The 27,621-nt window shown below is 40.3% G+C and overlaps 2 protein-coding genes across 4 annotated transcripts in view; one reads left to right on the top strand and one right to left on the bottom strand.

Moving 5' to 3' along the window:
- The window catches only part of DOCK4 (dedicator of cytokinesis 4), a 427,515-nt gene extending 419,611 nt beyond the window's left edge, over positions 1–7,904 (bottom strand). The window contains 1 exon segment of the mRNA XM_032401750.1: positions 7,526–7,904. Coding sequence (XP_032257641.1) covers positions 7,526–7,562 — 37 coding nt within the window. The 5' untranslated portion in view covers positions 7,563–7,904.
- Positions 7,905–8,110: 206 nt separating this feature from the next.
- ZNF277 (zinc finger protein 277) overlaps positions 8,111–27,621 on the top strand; it is a 103,965-nt gene continuing 84,454 nt past the window's right edge. Inside the window, exons 1-2 of one of the 3 annotated variants that reach the window (XM_032401748.1) lie at positions 8,157–8,244; positions 24,336–24,393. Coding sequence is in view for 1 of the 3 variants with exons in the window: in XM_032401746.1 (XP_032257637.1) it covers positions 8,154–8,244 (91 nt within the window). In the remaining 2 variants the exon portion in view is untranslated. Of the gene's footprint in view, positions 8,245–24,335; positions 24,394–27,621 lie in introns of all 3 variants that reach the window. The other 2 variants (XM_032401746.1, XM_032401747.1) reach the window with 2 other exon arrangements.

Below are 27,621 nucleotides of genomic sequence, written 5' to 3'. Positions count from 1 at the left end.
CTTGCTGTGTCTCTCTCTGTCAAATAAATAAAATCTTTAAAAAAAAAAAAAGAATTCTAAATTTGACCTTGTGGTTCCTAAGAGATATTATATACCTACCACACACACACACACACACGCACAAAATCTGTATATACTAATATATTGCTTTGGATATCTGAGCATTTTCCCATTTTTGGATATGTGTATACACTTATATGCTGTTTGAGGAATGTATAAATCTTGCTTACTGAAATATTTGTTCATTCTGTTTTTCAACATCCTGTTGGCGAAATCTCACAAACATGCACAATCTGGCGTGAGACTTTTGCTTGGGAGAGAACTGTCACAGAAATAGAGGTAACTAATGTCTTAGCCAGGCAAGGCACTAATGGGAAGCAAGAAAAGACCATAAAATTTAGTTTACTACCAACTCTACCTGGACAGGTAATATTTCTTCCTTTAGAGTACTCTGTACCCATATTAATAAAGTGCTCCAAGATGACTGCTCTTTGGAAATTTAGGACCTGTCACTTTAAAATTTAGAATGAGCAAGCAGACTACATAATCAAAGTCAATACAATGAATAAAGTCTTTCTGGGTCAACCACTTCAATCGTCACACATAAACCAAAAAAACTCTGTAACCACACTCTTTACTCCAAAGCCTCCCTCCTTTGCTCCAGGCTGACTACCTACCAGCTACTGCCACTTGAATATTTGACAGGTATGGTAAACTCAAGGTGGCCAAAGGTAACTCAATCTTACATCATAAACCTGCCCTGCCTACAAAAATGTCTCATATGTTTACCCACTGTTGCAGCCAGAAACTAGGGAGACACCCTAAACTTCTTCCTTTCCCTAACTCCTCACATCCAATTACCAAGCCCTGTTGCTTCCCATCTTCTAACCATCTCAGATCCATCCGGATTTCACCATGCAATGATTGCTAAACTGGTTCCAGTACTCTCTCATCTACTGCAATAATCTCTCTTTTCTCATTTTTAAGTCACCCCCCTCCTCCACAAGCAACAATGTGTGTGCTTTAAAGTTTCATACTGCTCATATTTCCAACAAAGGGAGTTCTTTTGAAAAAGAATTTGCTGATAATCTCCATGTTGTAACAAAAAGAATTACTCTGATCTGTGAATTAACTGCATTTTCTCTATATGCTGCATCTTCTACAGTTTCAATCATAGTCGAGGGGTGCCTGGGTGGCTCAGGTGGTTAAAAGGCCAACTCATGATTTCAGCTCAGGTTACGATCTCAGGGTAGCAGGATCGAGCCCTGTGTTGGGCTCTGTGCTGGGCATGGAGCCTGCTTAAGATTCTCTCTCTCTTCCTCTCCCTCTACACTCCACCCCCGCTGTACGCACTCTCTCTCTCTCTCTTTAAAAAAAAAAAAGACAAATTAAGGCATCAAGGTGCCTTTAAAAAAAAAAAAAGTTATACAACCTGCCTTGTTTCTTCTAATAATAATCAGCAAGCAACCTGAGAAAAGGCAGAAAACAATGATAGGTGGTAATCCCACAACCGACAATACAGCTCAGTAGATTTACTGCATTTATTCTTGTTATGGGGGCCAGAGATCATTCTCAAAGTAAATTATGCAGAAAACACCCAAAATTGGTCACTAAGTAGTGCATACTGGTCTTGTCAAAAAGATCCTAGTTGGAAGACACATGTGAACTTGAAGAGACAACTTATACAATGCATGTGATGGCTTTGGATATTTGTTTTATCTTTAATAAGAAATAATACATAAAAAGGCAGATTTTTGACAACACTGAAGGAAAAAAGTATGGTTACTAAATTCTAAGTCAAAAATATACACAAACATCTGTTAAAAAAAAAAAAAAAACCACCACAATGTCATGAATGAACTTGACTAGAAACCCAACAAGGTCTGAGTTCCAGTCCTTCCTGTATTACAAATATAGTATCTAGAGAAGTGCTTTTCAAACTGTGGGTCAGGATGCATTAAGGAGTCATTAAGTCAAGTTGGTGATGAACTTTTTTTTAATGATAAAGAACAGAACATCACACAGAATACGAGCACATATTGTTGTACTCTATGTATGTGGGCTGGTGCTGATGGTATTTGTGTATACACATCAAATGAGGAAAGTAAATGTATTTCCTATTATGAATGATATTATGGATTAATAGGATAAATTTATTTCATATTCAATGTATTTCCTAAACACGATTAAAAGTCACTGACATAGAGTAAATCACTTAATTTCAATGAAGTTGCTTCCTCATCCCTTACATGGAACTTACCATTCTATTTCAGGGAGTATACCCAAATAAAATAACTTCACAATATTTTTTCAACTATAAAACATTGTATTAATATGTTATGGTTACAGCATTTTGGTTGGGTTTCCTCAGAGTATAGTGTTTCCCCACCATATATGCTCACAGCATAAAGTCACTATGCTAGAAATTGGGACATCCTGAATCAAAGATAATTCTGAAAATATAGTCTCCTAAAGAGTAAAGCTGGAGACAGGAAAGCCTGAAGTTTCTCAAAATTTGTATAATCTCCTTCATAGTACCTACCATACTGCCTCCAGGAAAAAATGAAAAAAACAAAAACAAAACAAAACAAAAAACTAAAGAGGAAAGACAGCATCTCTGTGTTTCTAGGGCCTCGTGAAAGAATCCTCACTTAGTAGAATGGCCAAAAGAGGGAAATATGTTTATAGGCTATTCCCACAGGAGACCAGCTCAAGAACATCAGCTGCCATCCTGCTGTCCGCAGAGCCCTTCAATGGTACTTTGCCTGGAGATATAAATCCCTCCTTTTTGCTTCCCATTTAAAGTGTAGAATCCTGTGCCAGGCTCTAAATGCCACAAATAATTTCAGGCAGCGCATTATTATTTAGCTATACATGTTATCTGGACACATCATGGTACCACAAATAGGAAACATTTTAAGACACTAGTAGCTAAGAAACTGAAAACAGCTAAGGCTAAGGTACACTTGCTCTTAACTCTCCCACACAAGCTACCATTAAAGCACCATTTTTCAAGGAAAAGATATCCTAAAGATCCTGTATAATAAGAGAAGGTACCTCTTCCCCTAAAATAGAGGAAGCTTTAAAAAGGAATGGGATTCCGGGGCGCCTGGGTGGCTCAGTGGTTAAGCTTCTGACTTTTAGCTCAGGTCATGATCCCAGGGTCCTGGGATCGAGCCCCGCATCCGACTCCCTGCTCGGTGGGGAGCCTGCTTCTCCCTCTCCTTCTGCAGCTCCCTCTGCTTGTGCTCTCTCTCTCTGTCAAATAAATCAATAAAATCTTAAAAAAAAAAAAAAAAAGGAATGGGATTCCTACTTGAAATGGAGGACAGGAATAGTTTTGAGGACTCAGTGATACAAGTACTAAATACTTCATTTTTTAATTTATTTTATTTTTATTTTTAAAGATTTTATTTATTTGACAGAGAGAGTGAGAAAGCACAAGCAGGGGGAACAGGAGAGGGAGAGGAAGAAGCAGGCTCCCCCGCTGAGCAGGGAGACGGACGTGGGGCTCAATCCCAGGACCCTGGGATCATGACGTGAGCTAAAGGCAGATGCCTAACCATCTGAGCCACCCAGGCACCCCTAAATACTTCATTTTTAAAATGACAGTCGTAACCTTCAGATCAGCTCCTTCTGAGTTTTGTTTCTTGTCAGGCTCAGGAATTTTTTGTACTGATCAATCCAGCACATAATCTCCTTCTAAGCTTAACCAGGCTCACACATGTTAAACATCTGGCTGGGGTTGAGAGGTGCAGTTTGCAGCTCAGGAAGATATGCTGGCTCACCTGGGAAACCTGTGCATACATGGATACTGAACAAATGAATACAGAAATGTACCTGCAATGGTCGTAATGTAATTTTCTCTGTGACTAATTCCCATCCCTTTAAGGGAGAGGAGGTATGACTGATGAGGGCATGCAGGAAGCAGATAGTGATCACAAGGAAATTTGTGAGGGGACTATCAAGAATGCTTTTGTCACTGCCCATGGAGCTCCTCCTAGAGAGAGAGAATCAAACAGATTGAAAAATGAGTAACTATCACCTGGGTTCTGGCAGCCTGCCAGGCAGCTTTTGCTTACCTTTGATCTTCATTAAAAAACTATGTGGGCTGTGTCACAACAAAAGTGTCTTTCTTATAACAATCTCTACACCATGGAGATATTTTTCTAACCAAAGGACACATTTGTTTGGAAGAGGTCTCAAGAACTAATACTGGGAAGGACCTCGGATACCATTTGTCCAAAAGGCTGGCACTCAGAAAGGTTAAGTGACTTACCTAAGGTCACACAGCTGGCAGCAGCGTCTAGCCTAGGACCAAGAGCCAACCAGAATTTCCCAAGAAAAATATGTCTATCATTGTGGCTATTAATACAGTTTTTTTTTAAAGCTTTTTTTTTTTTTTTAAGATTTTATTTATTTGACAGAGAGAGACACAGCGAGAGAGGGAACACAACCAGGGGGAGTGGGAGAGGGAGAAGCAGGCTTACCGCCCGAGCAGAGAGCCCAGAACCCTGGGACCATGACCTGAGCCGAAGGCAGACGCTTAACGACCAGGCACCCCGCTACTAATACAGTTTTAAAGAGACAAGGTCCCCTATCCTTCAGGACTATAGCTTTATCACTATGCCTTCTAACTCCCTAGAATCAGTACACTTAGGTATATAATAAGACCACCCATCAATTGAAGACTGCCCACATGTCAGGTTTGAAAAGGAATTTCTATCTCTGATACATCTTTTTTTTTTAAGATTTTATTTATTTATCCATGAGAGACAGAGACAGAGAGAGAGGCAGAGGGAGACGCAGGCTCCCAAGGAGCAGGGAGCCTGACGCGGGACTCCATCCCAGGACCCTGGGATCATGACCTGAGCCGAAGGCAGACGCCCAACCATCTGAGCCACCCAGGCGCCCCTATCTCTGATACATCTTACCACAGCTATGAAATTTAAGTAAGTTTATCTATATTAACAATATGTTGTTTGAAACAGAAACATAAATATATAAAGTCACATAATTATCTCATATATAATTGATGGTGGCTAAGAAGTATCATTGGAAAAATATACAACTTGCACTAAAACTTCAGTTATTCCAAGTTAAAGACTAATTTATTTCAAAGAATGAGGAACTGAATTACTACTACACCTGATAACAACCGAACATTTTTGCCCATAAATTATCTTTTCCTTAGTATTTATAAGAACTAGATGAGAAGAGCACATGTACTAATGAAGGTTAAAAAAAAAAAAAACTTGCAGCATAAACAGCTACAAATAGTGCTCTCCATGGTAAGAAATGAAGTCCACACTTAAGTATCCTAGCAAAATTTTCACCACACAGACACACACACACACAAATGCACACGCCTAACGGATGGATTCTAAAAAACAGCTCAGCATTCCATAAGCCAAATGCTCAAAAATTAACAAAAGATGATTAACATTCCTGTATGTGTGATATTGTATAAATGAGCAGACCCCTCTCTGCCCTCACTTCTCATCTCAACCTCCTTTTCCCAACGCTGTGCTCACCCTTCTACCTCCCCCTACTCTGCAACCAAATCACAACAACCCAAAAGCAAGGTGTCTGCTGTAGCCCAAAACACTTGACTGATAATATCCGGTTTGCCATTCCAGGAAATCCCAGAGTGTGTTTTAAGCCTCTGCCCAAGGCTTATAAAGAAAGGCAAGAGAAAAACTAATCAATACCAGCACCCAGCTGTGACCTGGCATGTAAAGAAATCAAGAAAAAAAATCCATCCATAATCTGTATAATTTAACACCTGGAAGAAAGCAACATCTGGGATCGACTCCAAGCGGGACAGTGTTGCTGGATGGATCCATGCTTCTTGCACGGAGTGTTAAACCCAGTGAGTGACAAGGGGGACGCTCCAGTTCCTCACCATTTAAGCAAAGGCAGTATCTTTTCCTAGCAAGGGTTAATCTACCCAAAAAGGGGGTGGGAGGAGGGGGTCAGAAGGAAAATAATAACCACCATCTACACTTTGCCAGTACAGTGTCTTGCAAAGGTTCCCCCCCCCCCACTTGAAAGAGAGGGAAGGCTGGAACCCCTTCCCAAAGGTGGGTCTAGGACAAACTATTGTCTCACCGAACGGTCACAATCAGAATGAAAGCTAATGAAAATATCGGAACGACTTTGTTTAATCATACAGTCCTTTCTGTGGACTCCAAAGTCCTATCCCCATGGGAAGTTAAAAAAAAAAATCCCCTATGACTACGATTCCCTGGAAAGGCTTTCCAGATTTCTTAAATTACAGAAAAATTAATTTAGAACGTAAGCAGATACCTACACATTGTCTAAATCACTAGCTCTGTACCCAATTAACAAAAAAAAAGTACACCAATCAGCAGGACGGGGCTTTATAGGAAATAAAGATTGTTAGTAAAATCCAAAATGCTTTCACCCTGTTAAACCTTCTGAGAGGTTATAATTGCATTTGGCTGCTGCAGGCTTGTCGGAGAGCCTGGCTTCTTAATCGCCACAACCCTAAAAGGAGTAACTGTCAAGGGGAGACCCAGCTGAAATCAAACAACAAAAACGGGAACTGTAGTCAGCCTGAAATGGGAGGAGGGAAAGGAAGGGAGACTCCTGTATTCATCAGTCAACATTAATGTCCTTTGTTGTTCACCTTTGCACAGAACAGCGAGCGCTACCCTGTTCCTTTTCCTCCGAACGCCAGTGTCAGAGTAGTCCTTTCCTAAAAGCTGTCTCCTCGCCTCGAAGACCCAGGTTTTCCGATTTCCCCCTCCCCATTATCATTCCACAGCTGTCCTCCACCAACCCCCAACGCGCTTACCCCGGGCCGAGAGGGTGGCCAGAAGTAAAAACATTGCTGAAATACCCGTTCCCCTCCAAAGACCAAAGAGGCGCAGATGTTGAAATTTACCAATCCCCCAGCCCCTCAACACTCACACCCCAGGAACCCGGGATAGGAAGGAGGAAGGAAGCTGGGGTCGGGCTCGGTCTGTCAGCACGGCTCTTTTGAGGACGGTGCCACATTCCGCACTCCGGGAATGCCGAAGGGACCCGGAGAAAAGGTTTTGCGCCTCCCTTCTGTTTTGGGGGTCTTCTCTCTGCGCAGTAGTTGTTGTCTCCCTCCCCACCCCGGGGAATCGTTCAGCCCATTGCCCTCTTCGGGGAAGAAGGGGAAGGAGGGAGAGGAACGCCGTTCGCCCTCCTCTTCCAACTTGACTCGCACACGCCCCGTCGCCACTCCAACTCCGCAGGCAGAGCCCGCAGCGGGAGGGCTGGCCGAGCGCTCCCCCAGCCGTCCCGGCGCTCCGGGAGCCGGTGCGGGAAGCGCCGAAGGGGCGGCGAGGGGCGAGACCCCGGCGCACACCCCTCTGCCGGGAGCAGGCTCGGCAAAGCCCCAAACCCGCAGCGCGATGCCAGGACTAGGCATTTCCAGCCCGGCGGAGCGAGAGGGGCGCAGGAGCAAGGACGCGAAATGCGCACCCGCTCGGGCCAGAGAGGAATAAAAGTTCGCCCCGCGGAGACTCACCCACGCCGTATTTCTCGTGCTCCGTAGGTATCCACATGGCTAAAGGGGGATCCGGGGTCTTCGGGCTTTGTAATCCCCGCACCTTCCCCGGCTCACAACAATGCACAGCTCCCGAGTAGCGGCTGCAACGCTGGAGCCCGGCGGCTCCGCGCGAGCTGTGGGCGCTAGGCAAGGTCTGCGCTGGAAGCTCCCGAGCCCGGCGTTGACACCGCGCGGCTGAGGCTGCGCCGCCCGCCGCTCTCCCGGCGGCGGCTGCTCACAGTCCTCCGACGCGCTCCCGAGGACCCGGCGGCGCAGTCATTGTTCTGATTCACTGAACTAAGCTACACGCCAGGATACTCTCCGGCGCACCCCCGCCCGCCAGCGCCTCTTCCAGCCCTCCCTGTCCCAGGGTCCCTGCAGCACGCTGGGAATTGTAGTTCTGGGCCTCGCCATCCTGAAAGGGGGCGTGGCATTAGCGGCTAGGGGCGGGGATTAGGCTCCGCTCTCCACGTCCTATTGGCCCAGAACGTGATGGGGAGGCGTGGACGTGGAGGAAACCTAGCGTTGATGGGGAGTTTGCCTCCAGTCGCGTTTCCATTGGTTCCGGACCCGCCTGCCTACCCTCCCTTTTCTCCTCCGCCGCGTAATGGCTGCTCCCGAGACCCAGGGGGCTGCGGCTGGAGGGGAGGAAGACTGTGAGGGCAACCACAGCGAAGCCGGGGGTGTCAGTTATGAGGGTGAGTACGGTGCCACTAAAGTGTGAATGGTTTGTCTCCCTTTCTCTCCGACGAGGAATGCAGCTGACCGCCAGGCAAACCCCAGGAGCCTGCCAGCTCTAAAGCCACCTGGGCGCGAGGGGGCCACGGGCGGGCCCAGCCTGGCGGGGTGGGGTCGGAGGCGGATACTTGGTGGGGGCTCTCTGGGGAGGAAAGAGAAAATGGGATAGAATGGCCTTCCCCGCAGCCAAGGAAGCTCCCTGAGCGTTTGTCTTCCGTTTGGAGCTCCCAGCTTTGCTCTCGCTGCGGGGTGGGTGTGTGTCAAGTCATGTTCGCTCATGTGTGATTATAACTCCGGGATTAGCAGCTCTCTCCTCTCCAGTACCCTGCTTCCGCCTCGGTTGGCCTCGGGAGATATGTTTTATTTGTGTTCGGGAGGATTTCCAGTTGAAGACTGGTCACTTCCCTCCACTCCACGGATTTGCTCAATTGCTGGCTGGAGCGGCCTCTGAAGGGAAAATGTGCCTCTCACAGCCTCTCTGATCGCCCGAGGCGATCTCCAGGATTGTACGTAGACTCTGGCTGAGTTCTTAAAGAGGAAAGGAAGTGATGTTCTGCATTCTTGGCTTCAGAGAAAATTTGAAGGTGGTTATGAAAATCATCGGAACTACTTTGGCTCTACTTGTCTTTTAAGTTGCCCTGTGATCCACTGTAGAGATCAAAAAACCAAACTTTGGGAGGCTGTCAGGGGGATTGTCTTGAGGATTTCTCGCCCTATTCTTTCTTTTTTTTTAAAGATTTTATTTATTTATTTGAGAGAGAGAGAGAGAGAGCACATGAGAGGGGGGAGGGTCGGGAGGGTCAGAGGGAGAAGCAGACTCCCTGCCGAGCAGGGAGCCCGATGCGGGACTCGATCGCGGGACTCCAGGATCATGACCTGAGCCGAAGGCAGTCACTTAACCAACTGAGCCACCCAGGCGCCCTCTCGCCCTATTCTTTTACCTTTAGGGCATCTATCCCCGTCCGCCTCCCTTCTTTTTTGTCTTGATGTGTAATTTAGCACAAGTTGTCTTTTTCTATTGGACATGGTTTGGGGCTCAAAGGTTTTCGGTCCTTGTTTGATATTTTTGGGGGTTATTTTGTTTTTGTTTTCACGATTAAATTGACATTTAGTCTTGAGTTTTTATTCAGCAGCACAGAGATAAAGTGCAATTTCTTCCCAGTGCCCATCTGAAATTAATTATTTTAATACCTCTACCAAAGAAATCTTTGATAGGCTCCTGATTTTAAATAGTTATACCCACACCCCAAGCAGTTCATTTGGGGGCTCTTACCTGATGGTAAGATACTAGTAAGGTTTTCCAGATTCTCAAAGTTCCAGAAGGCTGGCTACCTGTGTAACATTTAAAGATGAAATCTTTGATGAATTTATCTCACAGATTAACTCATAAAAAAGAAAATTGGGAATTCCTTTCAAAAACATTGTAGAACTTTTAAATATCTTTAGTTATTATAAAAAATTTTCATAATAAATATTTGAAGCCAGTGCATTTAAGTTAAATGAAAGTTCCTCCACCACACAGTTCATTCCCAAAATAACAACTCCTACAAGTTCGTTGTGTGTTCTTTCTCACATATTCCTACGTGACACACACCTGTATTGTTTCGAATTTGAAAAATAAAAAGGGATCATTCTCTGTAAGCTCAAAGATCTACAACCTCCTTTCTCCCAATGATCTATTATAGACACCCTTCCATGTCAGTATATTTGTTGCTTCATTCTTTTTAAGGACTGCGCCAGTTGTATTCTATAATATGAATGTGCCATAACTTTAACCATTCCTCTGTTAATGAACATGTAGCGGGCTTAGTGAACAACTTTATATACATGTCCTTCCCCCTCTTAGTGCGGATTTCTTGAGGAATTGATGGGTCAAAGGTAACACAGGTTTAAAATTTTGATAGATGTCAGATTTTCCCTTTGAAAGGTGTCAGCATACACACCTATCAGTAATATATGTCTTCTTTTCCCATGTGCTTACCTGTGTGAGGAAATCATTAATCAAGGACCAATGTTTAAATGACTTATTGGATTGAATTGAGTAAGTGCTATAAAGCATAATTTTATGTTCCAATTTGTTTTCAACGAAAAGTATTGAGCAGCAGTGAATTTGAAGCATCTGTAACAAAAAAATTACCCACCTTGGCTCATAGCTGACAAGTATTCTTATTAATCTGTAGCAGTCAATGGGAGAACTAATGGTTGATTTTTATATCATTATTATAAGGTAAGGTTGTCATTAAAAATCCCCTTAATAATTTATGTATCATTCTGTAACTTTATCCAAATTCTTTTCAGAGCCTGCAAAGTGTGATACAAATTTTGGGTGGAAATAGTGATACTAAAAGTATATTCTATTTTTTTGTTAAACAGTTACTTAGGTTCTCAAGAATGTCATTAAATCATTAATTTCTTGAAAACTTTTTTTTAAGAGGTTTCACTCTTGGTCTAATTAAAATATCAGTCTGTGTGCTTAATGTCCTGGGACTGAACATTTCTACTCCAATGTCACTGAGTGGTGTGCAAGCAGGTACAGTACCTTCCCTGAGATCTGCGCTGCCAGACTTCCTGAGGCTCCATCCCTCTCCAGAAAAGTCCCTGATCTTGCACGACACTGCTTTACATACATTTGAACTGTAACTGGGATATCATATTATCTTCTAAAATTAAGAACAGATAGTAAATACAAGATAGTTGTTAAGTAACAGTAAATTAAGAACAGATAGTAAATCACACTTGGCGATGTATTATTGGTATTTTTTCTTTTGCTGTTTTTAGTCAGAGGCAGTAAGATAACACATATAGTTTATTAACTGACAGTATTTACAGGAAATTTTTGTCATGGAGGTGGTTTTTTTCTGACAGTATTAACCTATGTGTCCATATTGTAATATTCGGACAGTTAACTTTTTTCTCTGCAAATGCTTGCTCACTAGATGATAATCATAGGAATGCTACTTTGGATTTATAATGTACTTCCTTTGGAGACCTTATTAACTAATTTGTGATGTCTCTAGAAGGAGTGGGGTAGCAGGTGGTCTCAACTTCTCATTCTTATATTTGCTCTTTCAGTAAATAACGTCAAGCCTTAGCTAGAAACCTAGGAAGCATCCTTGATTCCTATCTTGCCCTCACATCCTGAATCTGATGAGTTACTAAGCCTTATTTTTCTGTGCCTGAAATCATCTTTTGAATTTGTTATTCATCTCTTTAGCCTCTATTCTATTTCTAACCCTCACCATTACTGCTGAATTAATTACTTGTGTCCCCCATCCTCCAAACTGTGTTCTTGGGGACCAAAAGTTTGACATGTTTGGTTTTGTCTGCCTGACCCTGTCTTGGCACTTTGTCAATATTTAATCATTGTTTAACCAGAAATGAATTCCAGCCTGCATGATTGCAAAACCTTCCTAGTGATCTCACTGACTCTTGATTTTTCCCTCCTTTAGTCCATATTCCAAAACACAAATGGGTTCGTGCGTCCTCACTTCAAATCTTCAGTGTGACTCTCATGCTTATATAATGAGATCTAAATTCTCCACATGGCATTTAAGATTCAAATCTACTTTTCCAGCCTCATCTTCAGTCATCCTGCTTTCCTTCCCACATCTCCATTATCACACTTACCATATCAAACTGTAGTTATTTATTGGCAGCTTTGTCTACCCCAGTAGACTGTAAACTTCTTGAGGGCAAGAGTTGTCTTATTTTACTTTTATTACATCCAGTGCTTATCCGAGCCGCATGAAGTAAACACTCTAACAGTTAATGGTTAGAATCTATTTGAAATTTATTCAAAGTACTTAGAATGGCTGCTATTTTACACAGAGGAATTGAAATCAAATAAAAAACTGAGTATATGTTTTATTTTTTTTAATTTTATTTTATTATGTTATGTTAGTTACCATACATTATATCATTAGTTTTTGATGTACTGTTCCATGATTCACTGTTTGCGTTAACACCCAGTGCTCCATGCAGAACCTGCCCTCTTTAATACCCATCACCGGACTAACCCATCCCCCAACCCCTCTCCCCTCTAAAACCCTCAGTTTGTTTCTCAGAGTCCATAGTCTCTCATGGTTCATCTCCCCATCCGATTTGCCCCCCTTCATTTTTCCCTAGGTATCTTTTTTTTTAACATATAATGTATTATTTGTTTCAGAGGTACAGGTCTATGATTCATCACTCTTACACAATTCACAGTGCTCACCATAGCACATACCCTCCCCAGTGTCCATCACCCAGCCCCGCCATCTCTCCCACCCCCACCACTCCAGCAGCCCTCAGTTTGCTTCCTGAGATTAAGAGTCTCTTATGGTTTGTCTCCCTCTCTGGTTTCATCTTGTTTCATTTTTCCCTCCCTTCCCCTGTGATCCTCTGTCTTGTTTCTCAAATTCCTCATATCAGTGAGATCATATGATACTTGTCTTTCTCTGATTGCCGTATTTCACTTAGCATAATACCCTCTAGTTCCATCCATGTCGTTGCAAATGGCAAGATTTCGGGTTTTTTGATGGCTGCATAATATTCCATTGTGTGTGGGGGCGCCTGGGTGGCTCAGTTGGTTGAGCGACTGCCTTCGGCTCAGGTCATGATCCTGGAGTCCCTGGATCGAGTCCCGCATCGGGCTCCCTGCTCGGCAGGGAGTCTGCTTCTCCCTCTGATCCTCCCCCTTCTCATGTGCTCTCTCTCTCATTCCCTCTCTCTCTCTCTCTCAAATAAATAAAAAATCTTTAAAAATAAATTAATTAATTTAAAAAAATATTCCATTGTGTGTGTATATATAGATACATATATATATGTATCACATCTTGTTTATCCATTCATCTGTTGTTGGATATCTTGGCTCTTTCCAAAGTTTGGGTATTGTGGACATTGCTGCTATAAACATTGGGGTGCATGTACCCCTTTAGATCACTGCATTTGTATCTTTGGGGTAAATATGCAGTAGTGCAATTGCTGGGTCATAGGGTAGTTCTATTTTCCACTTTTTGAGGAACCTCCATACTGTTTTCCAGAGTGGCTGCACCAGCTTGCATTCCCACCAACAGTATAGGAGGGTTCCCCTTTCTCCGCATCCTCACCAACATCTGTCGTTTCCTGACTTAATTTTAGCCATTCTGACTGGTGTGAGGTGATATCTCATTGAGGTTTTGGTTTGTATTTCCCTGATGCCGAGTGATGTTGAGCACTTTTTCATGTGTCTGTTGGCCATTTGGATGTCTTCTTTGCAGAAATGTCTCTTCATGTCTTCTGCCCATTTCTTGACTGGGTTATTTGTTCTTTGGTTGTTGAGTTTGGTAAGTTCTTTATACATTTTGGATACTAGCCCTTTATCTGATATGTCATTTGCAAATATCTTCTCCCATTCTGTCAGTTGTCTTTTGGTTTTGTTGACTGTTTCCTTTGCTTTGCAAAAGCTTTTTATCTTGATGAAGTCCCAATAGTTCATTTTTGCCCTTGCTTCCCTTGCCTTTGGCAATGTGTCTAGGAAAAAGTTGCTGTGGCTGAGGTGGAAAAGGTTGCTGCCTGTGTTCTTCTCCAGGATTGTGATGGATTCCTGTCTCACATTTAGGTCTTTCATCCATTTTGAGTCTATTTTTGTGTGTGGTGTAAGGAAATTGTCCAGTTTCATTCTTCTGCATGTGGCTGTCCAATTTTCCCAACACCATTTGTTGAAGACACTGTCTTTTTTCCATTGGACATTCTTTCCTTCTTTGTCGAAGATTAGTTGACCATAGAGTTGAGGGTCCATTTCTGGGCTCTCTATTCTGTTCCACTGATCTATGTGTCTGTTTTTGTGCCAGTACTATACTGTCTTGATGATGACAGCTTTGTAATAGAGCTGGAAGTCCGGAATTGTGATGCCACCAGCTTTGCTTTTCTTTTTCAACATTCCTCTGGCTATTCGGGGTCTTTTCTGGTTCCATACAAATTTTAGGATTATTTGTTCCATTTCTTTGAAAAAAGTTCATGGTATTTTGATACGGATTGCATTGAATGTGTAGATTGCTCTAGGTAGCATAGACATTGTCACAATATTTGTTCTTCTGATCCATGACCATGGAACGTTTTTCCATTTCTTTGTGTCTTCCTCAATTTCTTTCATGAGTATTTTATAGTTTTCTGAGTACAGATTCTTTGCCTCTTTGGTTAGATTTATTTGGTTAGATTTATTCCTAGGTATCTTATGGTTTTGGGTGCAATTGTAAATGGGATTGACTCCTTAATTTCTCTTTCTTCTGTCTTGTTGGTGTATAGAAATGACACTGATTTCGGTGCATTTATTTTATATCCTGCCACTTTACTGAATTCCTCTATGAGTTCTAGCAGTTTTGGGGTGGAGTCTTTTGGGTTTTCCACATAAAGTATCATATCATCTGCAGTGAGTGAGCGTTTGACTTCTTCTTTGCCAATTCGGATGCCTTTGATTTCTTTTTATTGTCTGATTGCTGAGGCTAGGATTTCTAGTACTATGTTGAATAGCAGTGGTGATAGTGGACATCCCTGCCGTGTTCCTGACCTTAGGGGAAAAGCTCTCAGTTTTTCCCCGTTAAGAATGATATTCACTGTGGGTTTTTCATAGATGGCTTTTATGATATTGAGGTATGTACCCTCTATCCCTACACTCTGAAGAGTTTTAATCAAGAAAGGATGCTGTACTTTGTCAATGCTTTTTCTGCATCTATTGAGAGGATCATAAGGTTCTTGTTCTTTCTTTTAGTAATGTATTGTATCACATTGATTGATTTGTGGGTGTTGAACCAACCTTGCAGCCCAGGAATAAATCCCACTTGGTCGTGGTGAATAATCCTTCACCACTGTTGGATCCTATTGGCTAGTATTTTGGTGAGAATTTTTGCATCCATGTCCGTCAGGGATATTGGTCTGTAATTCTCCTTTTTGATGGGGTCTTTGTCTGGTTTTGGGATCAAGGTAATGTTGGCCTCATAAAACGAGTTTGGAAGTTTTCCTTCCATTTCTATTTTTTGGAACAGTTTCAGGAGAATAGGTATTAATTCTTCTTTAAATGTTTGGTAGAATTCCCCTGGGAAGCCATCTGGCCCTGGGCTTTTGTTTGTTGGGAGATTTTTGATGACTGCTTCAATTTCCTTAGTGGTTATAGGTCTGTTCAAGTTTTCTGTTTCTTCCTGGTTCAGTTTTGGTGGTTGATACATCTCTAGGAATGCATCCATTTCTTCCAGGTTATCTAATTTGCTGGCATAGAGTTGCTCATAATATGTTCTTATAATTGTTTGTTTTTCTTTGGTGTTGGTTGTGATCTCTCCTCTTTCATTCATGATTTTATTTATTTGGGTCCTTTCTCTTTTCTTTCTGGTAAGTCTGGCCAGGGGTTTATCAATCTTATTAATTCTTTCAAAGCAGCAGCTCCTAGTTTCGTTGATCTGTTCTACTGTTCTTTTGGTTTCTATTTCATTGATTTCTGCTCTGATCTTTATTATGTCTCTTCTCCTGCTGGGTTTACACTTTATTTGCTGTTCTTTCAACAGCTCCTTTAGGTGTAGGGTTAGGTTGTGTATTTGAGACCTTTCTTGTTTCTTGAGAAAGGCTTGTATTGCTATATACTTTCCTCTTAGGACTGCCTTTGCTGCATCCCAAAGATTTTGAACAGTTGTGTTTTCATTTTCATTTGTCTCCATGAATTTTTTTAATTCTTCTTTAATTTCCTGGTTGACCCATTTATTCTTTAGTAGGATGCTCTTTAGCCTCCATGTATTTGAGTTCTTTCCAACTTTCCTCTTGTGATTTAGTTCTAGTTTCAAAGCATTGTGGGGTCCAAAAATATGCAGGGAATGATCCCAATCTTTTGGTACCAGTTGAGACCTGATTTGTGACCTAGGATGTGATCTGTTCTGGAGAACGTTCCATAGGCACTAGAGAAGAATGTGTATTCTGTTGCTTTCTGATGGAATGTTCTGAATATACCTGTGAAGTCCATTTGGTCCAGTGTGTCATTTAAAGTCTTTATTTCCTTGTTGATCTTTTGAGTATATGTTTTATGCTTGTGGAAGTTAATGCACACCAACTAGGAAATGCAGAATATATCATCATGAAGATGATATTCTGTAACAGGTAATCACAGTTAGCATTCCACATAGTTTTCAGTCTTTTTTTTTTTTTTTAAGTATTAGTGTTGTTTAGATGATTAAATTTTTTTAAAAAAATACTTCACAGCTATCCTTTATAACCTTGAACCCATAACTGAATGAGCTGCTGCATACAAATTGAAATCAGTGTTCCATCATCTGGCAGTTATCTGGTTTTCCACAGGTTGTCCTATTTCCAGCTTAAGTCCAGTCTCATACATTTGAAGTGACAGTGGAAAGAGAGCTAGACCCCATCTTGGAAAACTGTATTTGAATTTCAGTTCTGATGTTTAGTAGTTGTGTATAGCTTTATTGAATATGCTGCTGCATTTATGAAAATATGAATATAATACCTACTTTGCAGAGTTGTTGTGATTATTTCATTCAGTTATATATCTATGACAGCCTGGCATTATTTCCTTTTACCATCTTGGAATTCAATAAATATCAGTTGTTTTCAATGTAAAGGTATGCCTAAATGAACTATAAAACTGCCTACCCTCTGATTCTGTATTTACTTAGGAAACAATCTACATTGTGTCATAACCAAGGAGAAGCTTAGGAATGTGTTGGTGATACCTGCTTAGGCTGCCCGTGCATTCCTGGAGGTCGTCAGAGTGTCTGTTGGTGCTCTGTACTAGTATTGCATCTATGTGCTCTGAAAGCCTTTTATAATATCTTCATACCCCTTCTCACCCCTACGCAGTGCTGCCCCCTCATCCCCAGCTCCCCACACACATACCCACATTCAGAGTCAGCAAATTCAGATAATCTTGCACGCTGGGATGACCTTGCAAGGTACAAGGCTAGAGGATGTCATGGAAGAAAAAGAATTATAGAGACCTCATCTTGTGGGTTTGGTGTAAGATTCTGAAGAGGCCTCCTTCAAAACATCCTTTGTTTTCCCACATGAAAACTTCATTTTCACACATGAAAAATATGTGGAAATTAACTTGTAGGATATTAAGAGGAAATTTTATAAAAGAGGATATTTATAATAATGGTGGTGCTGATTCAAGTAGCTAACATTTGTTGAGCAGCAACTGTGTGCCAAGTACTGTTTCAAATGCTGTCATAGGTCTTATGTCATTTCATCCTCACAATATCCCTGAAGTAGATACTCATATTACCCCCTTTTCATTTATAAGTGAGGAAACTGGTGCAAGAGTGGCTTGCACGAGGTCACACAGTAACCAAAACAGACCTTTTATCCTATTTACTATTATAATGACGTGTCATAGAAACTAAATTCCAGTGGATAAGGTCTGAAACAGACTTTCCTTGAACATAAATATGTTCCAAAGCTAATGTTACTCTAGAAAGGCAGTGTGGTGTAGGAAAAAGAGTATGTGTGTACATTTTGAGGTCAGGCCAATGTAAGATCAAATCCTGGTTACTTAACACCCATAGGCAAGTTAATCAACCTCAGAATCTCAGTTTCTCCTCTGTAAAATGGGTAATAATCAATCTCTCTTGCTGAAATGTTGAAATGATGACCGAGATGATAAACGTAGTAGCCTGGTCTTCAATAAATGGTGACCTACTTCAGACACAGGTATAGGCTCGTCTTTAGCATGTGTGCCAGAGGTGATACAGGTAATGATTTTGAGTACTGCAACCTTAATGTGTCTTTTCTGTTTCATGATGAGGCTCCTGTTGCGGGATTACTTGGAGTATCACAGAATTTACGTACACTTCTCATTGTGTTGACAAAGACCTTCCATTCATGCAAAAGAACAGTGCCATCCTCCACAACACATACGCTTCCCATCTTGAAAAATTGGAGATGATGTTGACCAGATTCATGTAATAAAAATTATACTTTCTAATAAACATAAATCCATGAGTAAATAGAAACAAAGCAGTATACTGCCATTTCCAGTGATTGAATCTTTACGTGTTTCTGTTAGCTGTTTTTGGAGAACTTTGATACAGAATTAGAGTTCAGTTTTGCTACGATTTATTTAACAAACTCACCACACTTTGAATGGATTGGCTTTCACTGACAGCATCTTAAAGAATTGCCATCTCTTGCTAAAACAAGTGTGTTCTAACTGACCTCATTGACCCAAACATTCGCAGAGCAGCTTTTTCCAAAAGTGGTAATGGATTTGACTGATCAGTCTTCTGCCTCTGTTTTCATCTCAGCTAATACTCTTTGTGACCAGTGTCATTTCTTTGCAAGATAGCCAACTGGGGTTGGGTGCTATCTTTAGCTGTAGGGACCAAGTGAAGTTTCTAGAAATAAATAGGACTTAAACCTTTGCTTCATTTGGGGAGGGGGTATCAACAATTGAGAAGTCGTAGAATATTTTAAGTGATATAAGTCAATGTGGGATACATTGAGTAAAAATGTGTGGAAAGAAAAAATGTATTCAAAGTCTGAAATACCAGACTCTGATCATGAATTTGCTGCTTTATAGCGGTGTGAGTTTGGGGAAAATTATTTAACCTCTGAGTCTCCATTTTATCATGAAAATGCTGCAGTTAACTATCTTTTTGGGAGGTTGAGTGAAGCAGTGAATGAATATAGGGATGAATGATGCTGCTGATGAAGGTCTATCACAAGAGGCTGTGACAGGTCTTCGGAATAGGAAAAAATGGATTCAAAAGTAACTGTCAGTTACAGCCTGGGTGAGCTCAAGCAAGTCGTTTGACCCTCGTTATTATAATTATGACTACCACTACTAGAAAAGTCTGGATATGACTTAACTGATTGCAGACTAATCAACATTAGAGTTTGAGTCAAGACATACCCTTGATTTTGTAATATGTAAACCCTTTAGGGGCAAAGACTGTCACATATACCTTAAGATTACTTCATCTTCTACAGTGCCATGCTGTGATGGCATTTGGTGTTGGTTGAGTGGTGACTGTGGATTGGCTCCATGCTGGGTCCTATATTTGAGGCACAAATGAAGAAGAACCCCCAGCTTTATCTATGGGAACATTTCACTGTGATTGGCGGGGCTCTGCAGTCGTATTTTTTCAGAGCTAATTGGAGAGTCCTTTCTGTTTCCATATTATAGTGTGGGAAGAAGTGGATACATTTGAATCTGCAATTTGTATGCATTGACTAAGGAGCTGAAAGCTTTTAAATGTGTTTATTTTTAAAAGAAAGGAAATGCATGTTCTGGCTCCTGGTTTCTCTAACACTGTCCTCATTTTGTGCTTTCTCTTAACTGAAAGATGCATCCTCCCCCAAGTAATTACAGAGGCCCTGCCTTATAAGAAAAAATAAAATAAAGTTTTAGTGTTTTTATCAAAAACTTACACAGATTTGTTTTTTAAGAGAAGGACCTCAGAATTGTAATTGTGGTTATTTAACACAATTTTCTGTTATGTAACAAGCTGCTATTCACCAGTAATAGCCAATTAGAAGAGAAAATATCTTGTACTACTAATTGTAATTATCATTATAAAGCAATTAATAGCAGGAACTGTTGTTGAGCAGTAATATAACAGCAATCAAGCTGTCTTTGTTAAAGCACCATACACCTAATTTCCACACCTGGAGGAGGGGAGGGGTAGGAAAAGAAGGTGAAAAAGTGTCTGGAAGCTTATTGGAATTTTTGATATTTGAAAGCTTTATAAATATGCACCCGCATGAATAAAAGTAATGCTAATACCTACTAGGACTTTGAGGGTTTTTTTTCTAGCAGCAATGATCATAGATAGTACTGTTTCATAGAAAGCTCGCTGGAAAAGGAGCCAGAAACCTGAGTTTTAATTTGACTTCTGCTTCTAACTGACTCTCTGATTTTAGAGAAGTTATTTGCCCTCATGGTTAAGATTTCCTGGTTTGTAAACGAGATAATTCATTTATATTAGCATCCTTTCAACTGCATCTTTCAAATATCAATAAAATAAAGAGAAGGCAAGTTTACAGCTAGGGAGCCAATTATACATGTACTAGAGTCTGTGTAGAAAGAAAACAAGTATGTCTGTGTATTCCCTTAAGAATTCGTTGCACATGTGAGTGTAATTGACCAGGTGTATCAAGGTAGAAAATTTGTGGAGAACCACTGCAGTAAGTAACTTCTAGGGTCTCTTATTCCAAGAGAGTATGGCTAGATCAGTAGGACACATATCTGGCATGGATATTTGCCAAAGCAAGAGATAATGAAGACCCACACTAGAATTTAATAATATGCCTTTGTTAATGAAGTCAGGTGATTGCTCAGTCCTGTAAAGAAATTCCTGAGATTAGAAAAATAATGCTGGGACACAGCAGGTGGCATATGAAGATTCTCCCTTTGATAGGCTGAGCATCTGCTTGGGCCCTGTCATGAGGAAGGCCCAGAGACAGCAGGCAGAGAATGCCACAAAGATGATAAAACAGATGTCAATTAATATAAACAGGTCTAGAACCGTGCTCAATTCCAAATACAAGGAAAGACGGGGATTTTTAGCCAAGGAGCAGGTTAGGGGCAGGGGGATGGAAAATTACTAAGAGGAAATATGGCTAAACAGACTTGACAAGATTCTTGCTAAAGGCAGGCCAGGGTGAGATATCAGATAATGAGATACCACCTGGAGGATGGTAAGAGGATGAGGAACCACATCAGATACGGAGGATGGGAGATTGAACTGACTTAGCAGGATTCTTGCAAAAACTGGGCTGGTGAGGCCTAATCAAGAAAAGTATTCAGAGGAGCCTTCAGGAAACCAAAGTTTGGTCAAGGAGAGAATCTTTGTCAGTAGCAGGAACACAATCACAAATAAACTGGACTTTAGGGACAGGTCTCAAGCCATTAAAAAACCTAAGAGAGGGGCGCCTGGGTGGCTCAGTCGTTAAGCGTCTGCCTTCGGCTCAGGTCATGATCCCAGGGTCCTGGGATCGAGCCCCATATCGGGCTCCCTGCTCCGTGGGAAAGCCTGCTTCTCCCTCTCCCACTCCCCCTGCTTGTGTTCCCTCTCTCGCTGTCTCTCTCTGTCAAATAAATAAATAAAATCTTAAAAAAAAAAAAAAAAACCTAAGAGAAACAAGAGGAACATAGATTCTGGGTGAGGCATCAAATCAGACAGCTTACAGAATCAGGGCAACGGGTTGAGGACTCAGTTACTGGAAAAGGTATACAAGTTGAGGCTTGGTTCCAAGCTATTAGTCACATGCCCAATGACTAGCATCCCGGACCCAGATGGAGATGAGGCCAAGACTGGATTGATGTGGAGCCACTGGGCTGATGTAGAGCCACTGGGTTGAGGTGGTCCCCTGCTGGAGCAGAGCCAAATTGCTGGTGGGTTTAGGGACCCCTACCATGCTGATTGGCAGTATTGGCAGAGGCCTAGCTCCAGGCAACTCATGACAGTTGCCCATATGGCCACTGAACTCCTAACCCTGAGCTCATTAATCCTGAATAATCAGCCAGTTGTAATATAATTCTCAAGTATAAGGTAATAACACCCTTTCTTTCTCATGACCCTTAGACTACATGGAATTTGATGCCTCAGAGAAAGATTCCTGTTCTTGATCTTTTTCCTTGTGAAACATCTGAACAGATTATGATGTTAATAAATCCCTCCCGTTAACGTGATATTTTTAGGTATCAGAAGTTATAGTTGTTTCTATATAGAGCACAATCCTGTTTTCCTTTTATTACATGAAACTCTGAGTACATCCAACCATATGAATTTATACATTCTTAGAGCCTAAATGAATTAAACTTTTAGGTAATGGACCGAAAAAAAATTCACTTTTTGCTGTCATGCTTTTGAGAGATATTCATAGAAAATTGTGTTATCATTGTTTTCATTTGTCTATGTGACCGAAGTAGATAGGGCTAATGTAAATTTAGTATGCTGTTTATGTTTTTAGGGATGGTATTTCAGGACTCCATAGAATCATAAGACAAAAGTATTATATATAATGCCTTTTTACACAAAGAATTTCATGATCAAATAATTTGCAGTTACTGACTTAAACTTATAGCTTCCTTACTTCAGGACTTTAGTATGCTAATTTTTGTGACCAGGAGATAAATATTATACTGTAGTTTCCCAAATAGTTGACCACTATCTTTTTCTCAGCTAGCACACATTAACATTTCATGGGATTCTAGTGTTCCGTGGAATTTGATTTGGGAAATGCTAGTCAGGGTCATTTTCCTCTTAAGCAGATCATATTTATTAGGAGCTTAGACATCCCAAAAGTTCATCTGTAAACATGTTCAAGAAGAGATCGTTCACCCTGTGTCTATAGTAATAACCATTGTCATTCATTTTTATGGCTTTCCTATTTTACTTCAAGTCCTTAGTGGGGGGAAATAAGCATAGAGTAGTAGGCACAGGGTAGAAACAAAAAGCATAACTATTTGTTCTGCCTCAGGGAGATGTAACATCCTCTAAGGAGCATTTTCCCCCCATTATATCCAGAACGCCAGAGTTCTTTTGAAAATGTCCATGGTAGTAATGAAATACTTAAATAAACAAAACCCAGCCCTCGAGCACAATACGAGAACTCTTCAAATCCATGTCTTTTGTTTATTTTAGTACCCCTTTCTTAGAACATTTGAATTATCTGAATATTGAACAATAAAAAAGGAAAGTGTTCCTAAGTTACCAATTTCTGACCTACTGTTCCAGGGCACTCAAGCCTGTGCTTCTTATTAAGTCAGGTAACCACAGCTATTTAATGCATTATTTAAGGTTATAAAAATTTAATTCACGTTCCTCTATCAACTTTCATTTACTTGAAGAATGTAGGTTGGTTGCAATTTTTTTTTTAATTGCCTGTATATGGCATCATTGTCAGAAATGTCAGAGTTTCTGAATTACTGTTTATTAATGAAATGATGAATCCAGGCAGCTCTTTGATGTAAAATCCACAACTAGTGTGATGTAGAGGAATTTTTTGTGAAAGGTTTTTTAAAACAGCTTAGAAATGATTCATTGGACCATTGTTATTCACTTCTAGTTAGCAGTATTCAGAGCAAACTGGCAAATCTCCATTTCTTCAGGATTCTCACTTAAAATGTGATTTCAGAGTAAACCAATTAAGGCAAGCAGTGCATATGTGAAAGAATTGGATTGTTCTCTTTATATTGTCACCTTCTTCTAAAGTTTCATGTTTGTTGATATCCCTTGTGATAATACATTAATCAGATTCTGAATTCATTCTTATATATGGATAATTATCAAAAGTTATTGTCATATTATTAATATTAGCTGGTCTTTGGACCCTGCTGTGAAAGTCACATATACTTGTAGAAACTCAAACACATTTTCAAATACTTACGGACTTTTTTTTTTAAGTTATATCCTGCATAAGTTACACTTATCAATGTAAACCTCCTCCCTTTCTCTTTCTCTCATACTTATATTTAAAATCTTAGCTTAAATGTCACTTTTTGTATGAAGCCATTCTTGAACCAGAGACTGAATTAGCTACACACTTCTTTGAAGCCTTAATCATATAGTTATCTAGGAGAATCACATTACCTGCTTGTAGAGAGAGAAATTTTAATTCAAATAGTTCAACTGATATAAACTGTATGAGTTTCCAAAGGCCACCTGTAACAAATTACCACAAACTGGTGGCCCAGAAAAACAAATCTATTCTGTCACAGTTCTGAAGGCCGGAAGGCTGAAATCAAGATGTCAGCAGGGCCACATTGCCTCTGAAGCCTCTAAAGGAGAATCTGGGAGCATCAGTCATCCTTGGCTTTTGGCAGCGTAACGCCTATTTCTGCTTCTGTCTTCATATAGCCTTCTTCCCTATGTCTCTTTGTCTCCTCCTTTTCTGTCTCTTGTAAAGACTTCAGTCATTGCATTTAGAGCCCACCCTAATCCAGGATGATCTCATCTCAAGATATTTACCTTAATTATATCTACAGAGACCCTTATTCCACATAAGGACACATCAGAGGTTCCAGGTGAATATCTCTCTTGAGTCACCATTCAATCCATTATACATATTGAAGATACTCCCTTTTTTTCAGGTTGCCTTCTTCCTGACCTAGCCAAGGAGTGTGTGCACAGGCGAGTGCTTGTTTTCATGTAAGTTGGGGAGAGGAAGCGTCCCCCCCTCTCTTTTTAAAGTACTCTGCAGCACATGGTACCTGCTGTGTGACTTTATGGACATTGGAATTTATACATTGACCTTATTCTCGTGAATATTAAGCTCCTTATAGAAAGTCACCACCAAGGATTCAGATAGAGCTTATGAAATATCGGTAGTCTTATGCTGGGGCTTTTTCATCACTGTTATTTTTTACTTTCCTCATTTTTTATTGTTTTAAGTACTCAGATTGTACATAGTACCTGCTAAGTCCTTTTGCTTATTGACTGATAGCTATTGTCCTTTGTACTTACAGCCCCTGAAATTTGGTCTCTTCCTGAGGTTGAGAGCATAGTATAGTGAAAAGAACACTAAACTTATAGACAAGAATCCAGTTCATGTTTTAGTTGTATGACTTTAAATACATTATACTCTCTGAACTTCTATTTTCTCATAATTACAATAGAAATAATAATCTTTCTTATCTGGCAGTTTAATACTGAGATGTTTAGGAGATGATTTATAAAATGTAATGGGTTATATAAATAAAGCAGAGGTATATTAATATCATGCTGAAATGTCCATCTTTGGATTTACTGACTAGTGCCTTTCTACCTTGACCATCCTTTCTATCCTGAGTATGTCTGGGCTCTTTCCCCTTTAAACTGTCAGTCACGTATCAGTTAATCTAAATATTTATAGAGTATTTGAGCTGGGAGTGACATTGGGATAAGTCACTTTGGAAAATATTTTAAAAGGACACGACATAGTTTCTGTCTTGCTTGTAGTCTAAATAGAGAAGAGACACACATACCAGTAACTAGGTTAAGCTCCTACCAGTGGATAGAGGAATGGATAGAGAAAAAATTTGCTTGAAAGGGATGATCATAATTGGCTTCATGGAAGAAGTGAGAGAGACTAGAGGACTAGGAAAGACTCTAGGAGGCAGGAAGTTGGATAGAGTATCTGAGCCTCAGGGAGAAAAAAAAGAGGCAGGTGTCATCTTGGGACATTTCAGAAACTGCTTAAAGCTTCAGAGTAAAGAGAGAAGTAGTGAGAGAGAAAATGGAATAAAAGACTACATCTGATAACCATCTTAGAAGAACCAAGAAGCTGTCTAGTGCTCAGGCCCTTATTTATGAGGATGTGTATATTTCACGATATGGATCTTTGTTCTCCTTCAGGCCAAATGGTCTCCAGAAGTAGTTAGTAGAATCTCCCTAATTAGAAACAAGAGAGCACACAGACATTCTGCCTTATAGATCAAAAAGGACAATTTTGATTTTCTTAGGCTCTGAGTTTTACCGAGCATTTATTGAGCACTAATTACATGCTAAATCCTGAAGGCACAAAAAAATAATAAGACAAAATTCCTGCCCCGAAGGAGACACTTGTCTAGTAGAGGATAATAATGCAGAAGTACAGTAAAAGATCACACTGAAGCAAAGAGGTAACTGTCACATATGCTTCTTACCTATCAGAGAGGTTTGGGTAGGCTTCTCCAGGAGTAATACATAGGCCAAGGTCTTTGCCAGGTGAGATAGGCCTTTTTGGTAGAGGAAGCTGCATGAGGAAAGGCTTGAAGATGCCCTACAAGTATGTATTATCATAGCGTAAAATGATGTGGTGGAGACAAGGCTGAGAGACAAGCCTGAAAAGGGGGCAAGGGTTGTATTAAAAAGGAGTTTGTGGACCTAGCAAAAGAACTTGGATTATGTCCTACATGATGGGGAGTGTTTTAGGTGAGTGAATAACATGAATCAGATTTTCTGACTAAAAACCACCTCGTGGCAGTCCTAATGTGAAGATGCATGTACAGAGGCAGGACAAGTAGGTCAGAGGCTCTTGTTAATGGAGCATGTTCCTTAAGCAGTTCAAACTGGATGTGAAGGTCAGTAAGTCTTTCTAAAATGTGTAAACTATCATGTCTCCTTCCAGCTCAAAAGCCAGCTATGATTTCTCCATGCCTATAGGAAAAAGCCCAAAATGAAAGTATATCCTCATTCAAGACTCCTCATTGCCTGTCACCACTAATTTAATCTGCTACTTTACCACAGGTAGCTGAGGGTTTTCTTTTTCTCGCTTACAGGTAGCCCCTCCTCAGTTGGGAGATCAGCATTAGGAGAATAATCTAAGAAGCCAGAGCACTCCATTGAGTGCTCACCTGACTTTGTCAAGTGGAAATTTGCACTTTGAATTTTTATTTTCTAGATGAAAGTAATTTTTAAGTTATGTTTTTCTTAGTTATTTCCAAGAAATCTTTTTTTTTTCTAAGAAAAGTTGCTATCTTTTCTATCATTAACAATGCCCATATAACCCTGCACTTCTATATTTTTGTTTTGATCCATGGCAACTTTTACCAGATACTCATAATTAAGCTCCAGATTTTGTGCAAATCTGATAAGAATTTTCAAACAAGACCGCACATCATTTGGGAGGGGTGATTGTGTATATTTAAAATTGTGTGTGTATATGTATGTGCGATAAAAATTTTGATTTGTTGTAAACGTTTTTAAATGTTGATGTGTTAATTTGGCCTGATTAACCAGAAAGGTGAAATGCTGGTTTGTTGCTATATTTTTTCTCTTAATGAAAACTTAGATATATATCTACTGCAGATCCTTCATCTGATCTAACACAACTGATATAAGTCCAAGGTCATCCTGATCCAGTATTCAGAGGTATTGAATTTTCCAGTAGGGTACTTCTTTTTTAGTGATAAACTGCATTTTTTTTGTGAGTAGCTCAGTTAACTCTGAAGTCTCTGATGAATGCCATCTGGTTCTAATGATGGATCACAGTTTTTCAGATTGTTTTTGGCTCCTTTCATCTCCCCATTCTCCTTTTTTTTTCTATTTTGTTAATTTATTATTATAACATTACTTCCTTGCCTATGAATGTTTTTACTGGTTTTTCTTTAAATTTTCTTTAACATGAATGACATCTCAATTTCTGAAAGTAAGCAAACATACCATCATGGCACTATTTTATATCATGTACTGGGATCAGGACAACCATAGAACTTTCTTCATTCAAAGAATCTTTCATTTGATCAGTATACAGGTTATTTTATATATTCCTCCCTAATAACGAGTATATTTGCTTGAAATAGGTATGTTGGGGGGGAAAATCTTGTCTATTATGATGGTAGTTTCCACTTCATTAGGAAAGAAAATTGGTATCAATTTAAAGTATTCTGCTGTTTTCTCCTCTTAGCTCCCTTGGTG

This window comes from Phoca vitulina, unplaced genomic scaffold, assembly GCF_004348235.1.
Source record: "Phoca vitulina isolate PV1807 unplaced genomic scaffold, GSC_HSeal_1.0 scaffold4, whole genome shotgun sequence".
In the NCBI taxonomy this organism is placed as follows: Eukaryota; Metazoa; Chordata; class Mammalia; order Carnivora; family Phocidae; genus Phoca; species Phoca vitulina.
This window is presented reverse-complemented; position numbering and strand designations above follow the sequence as displayed.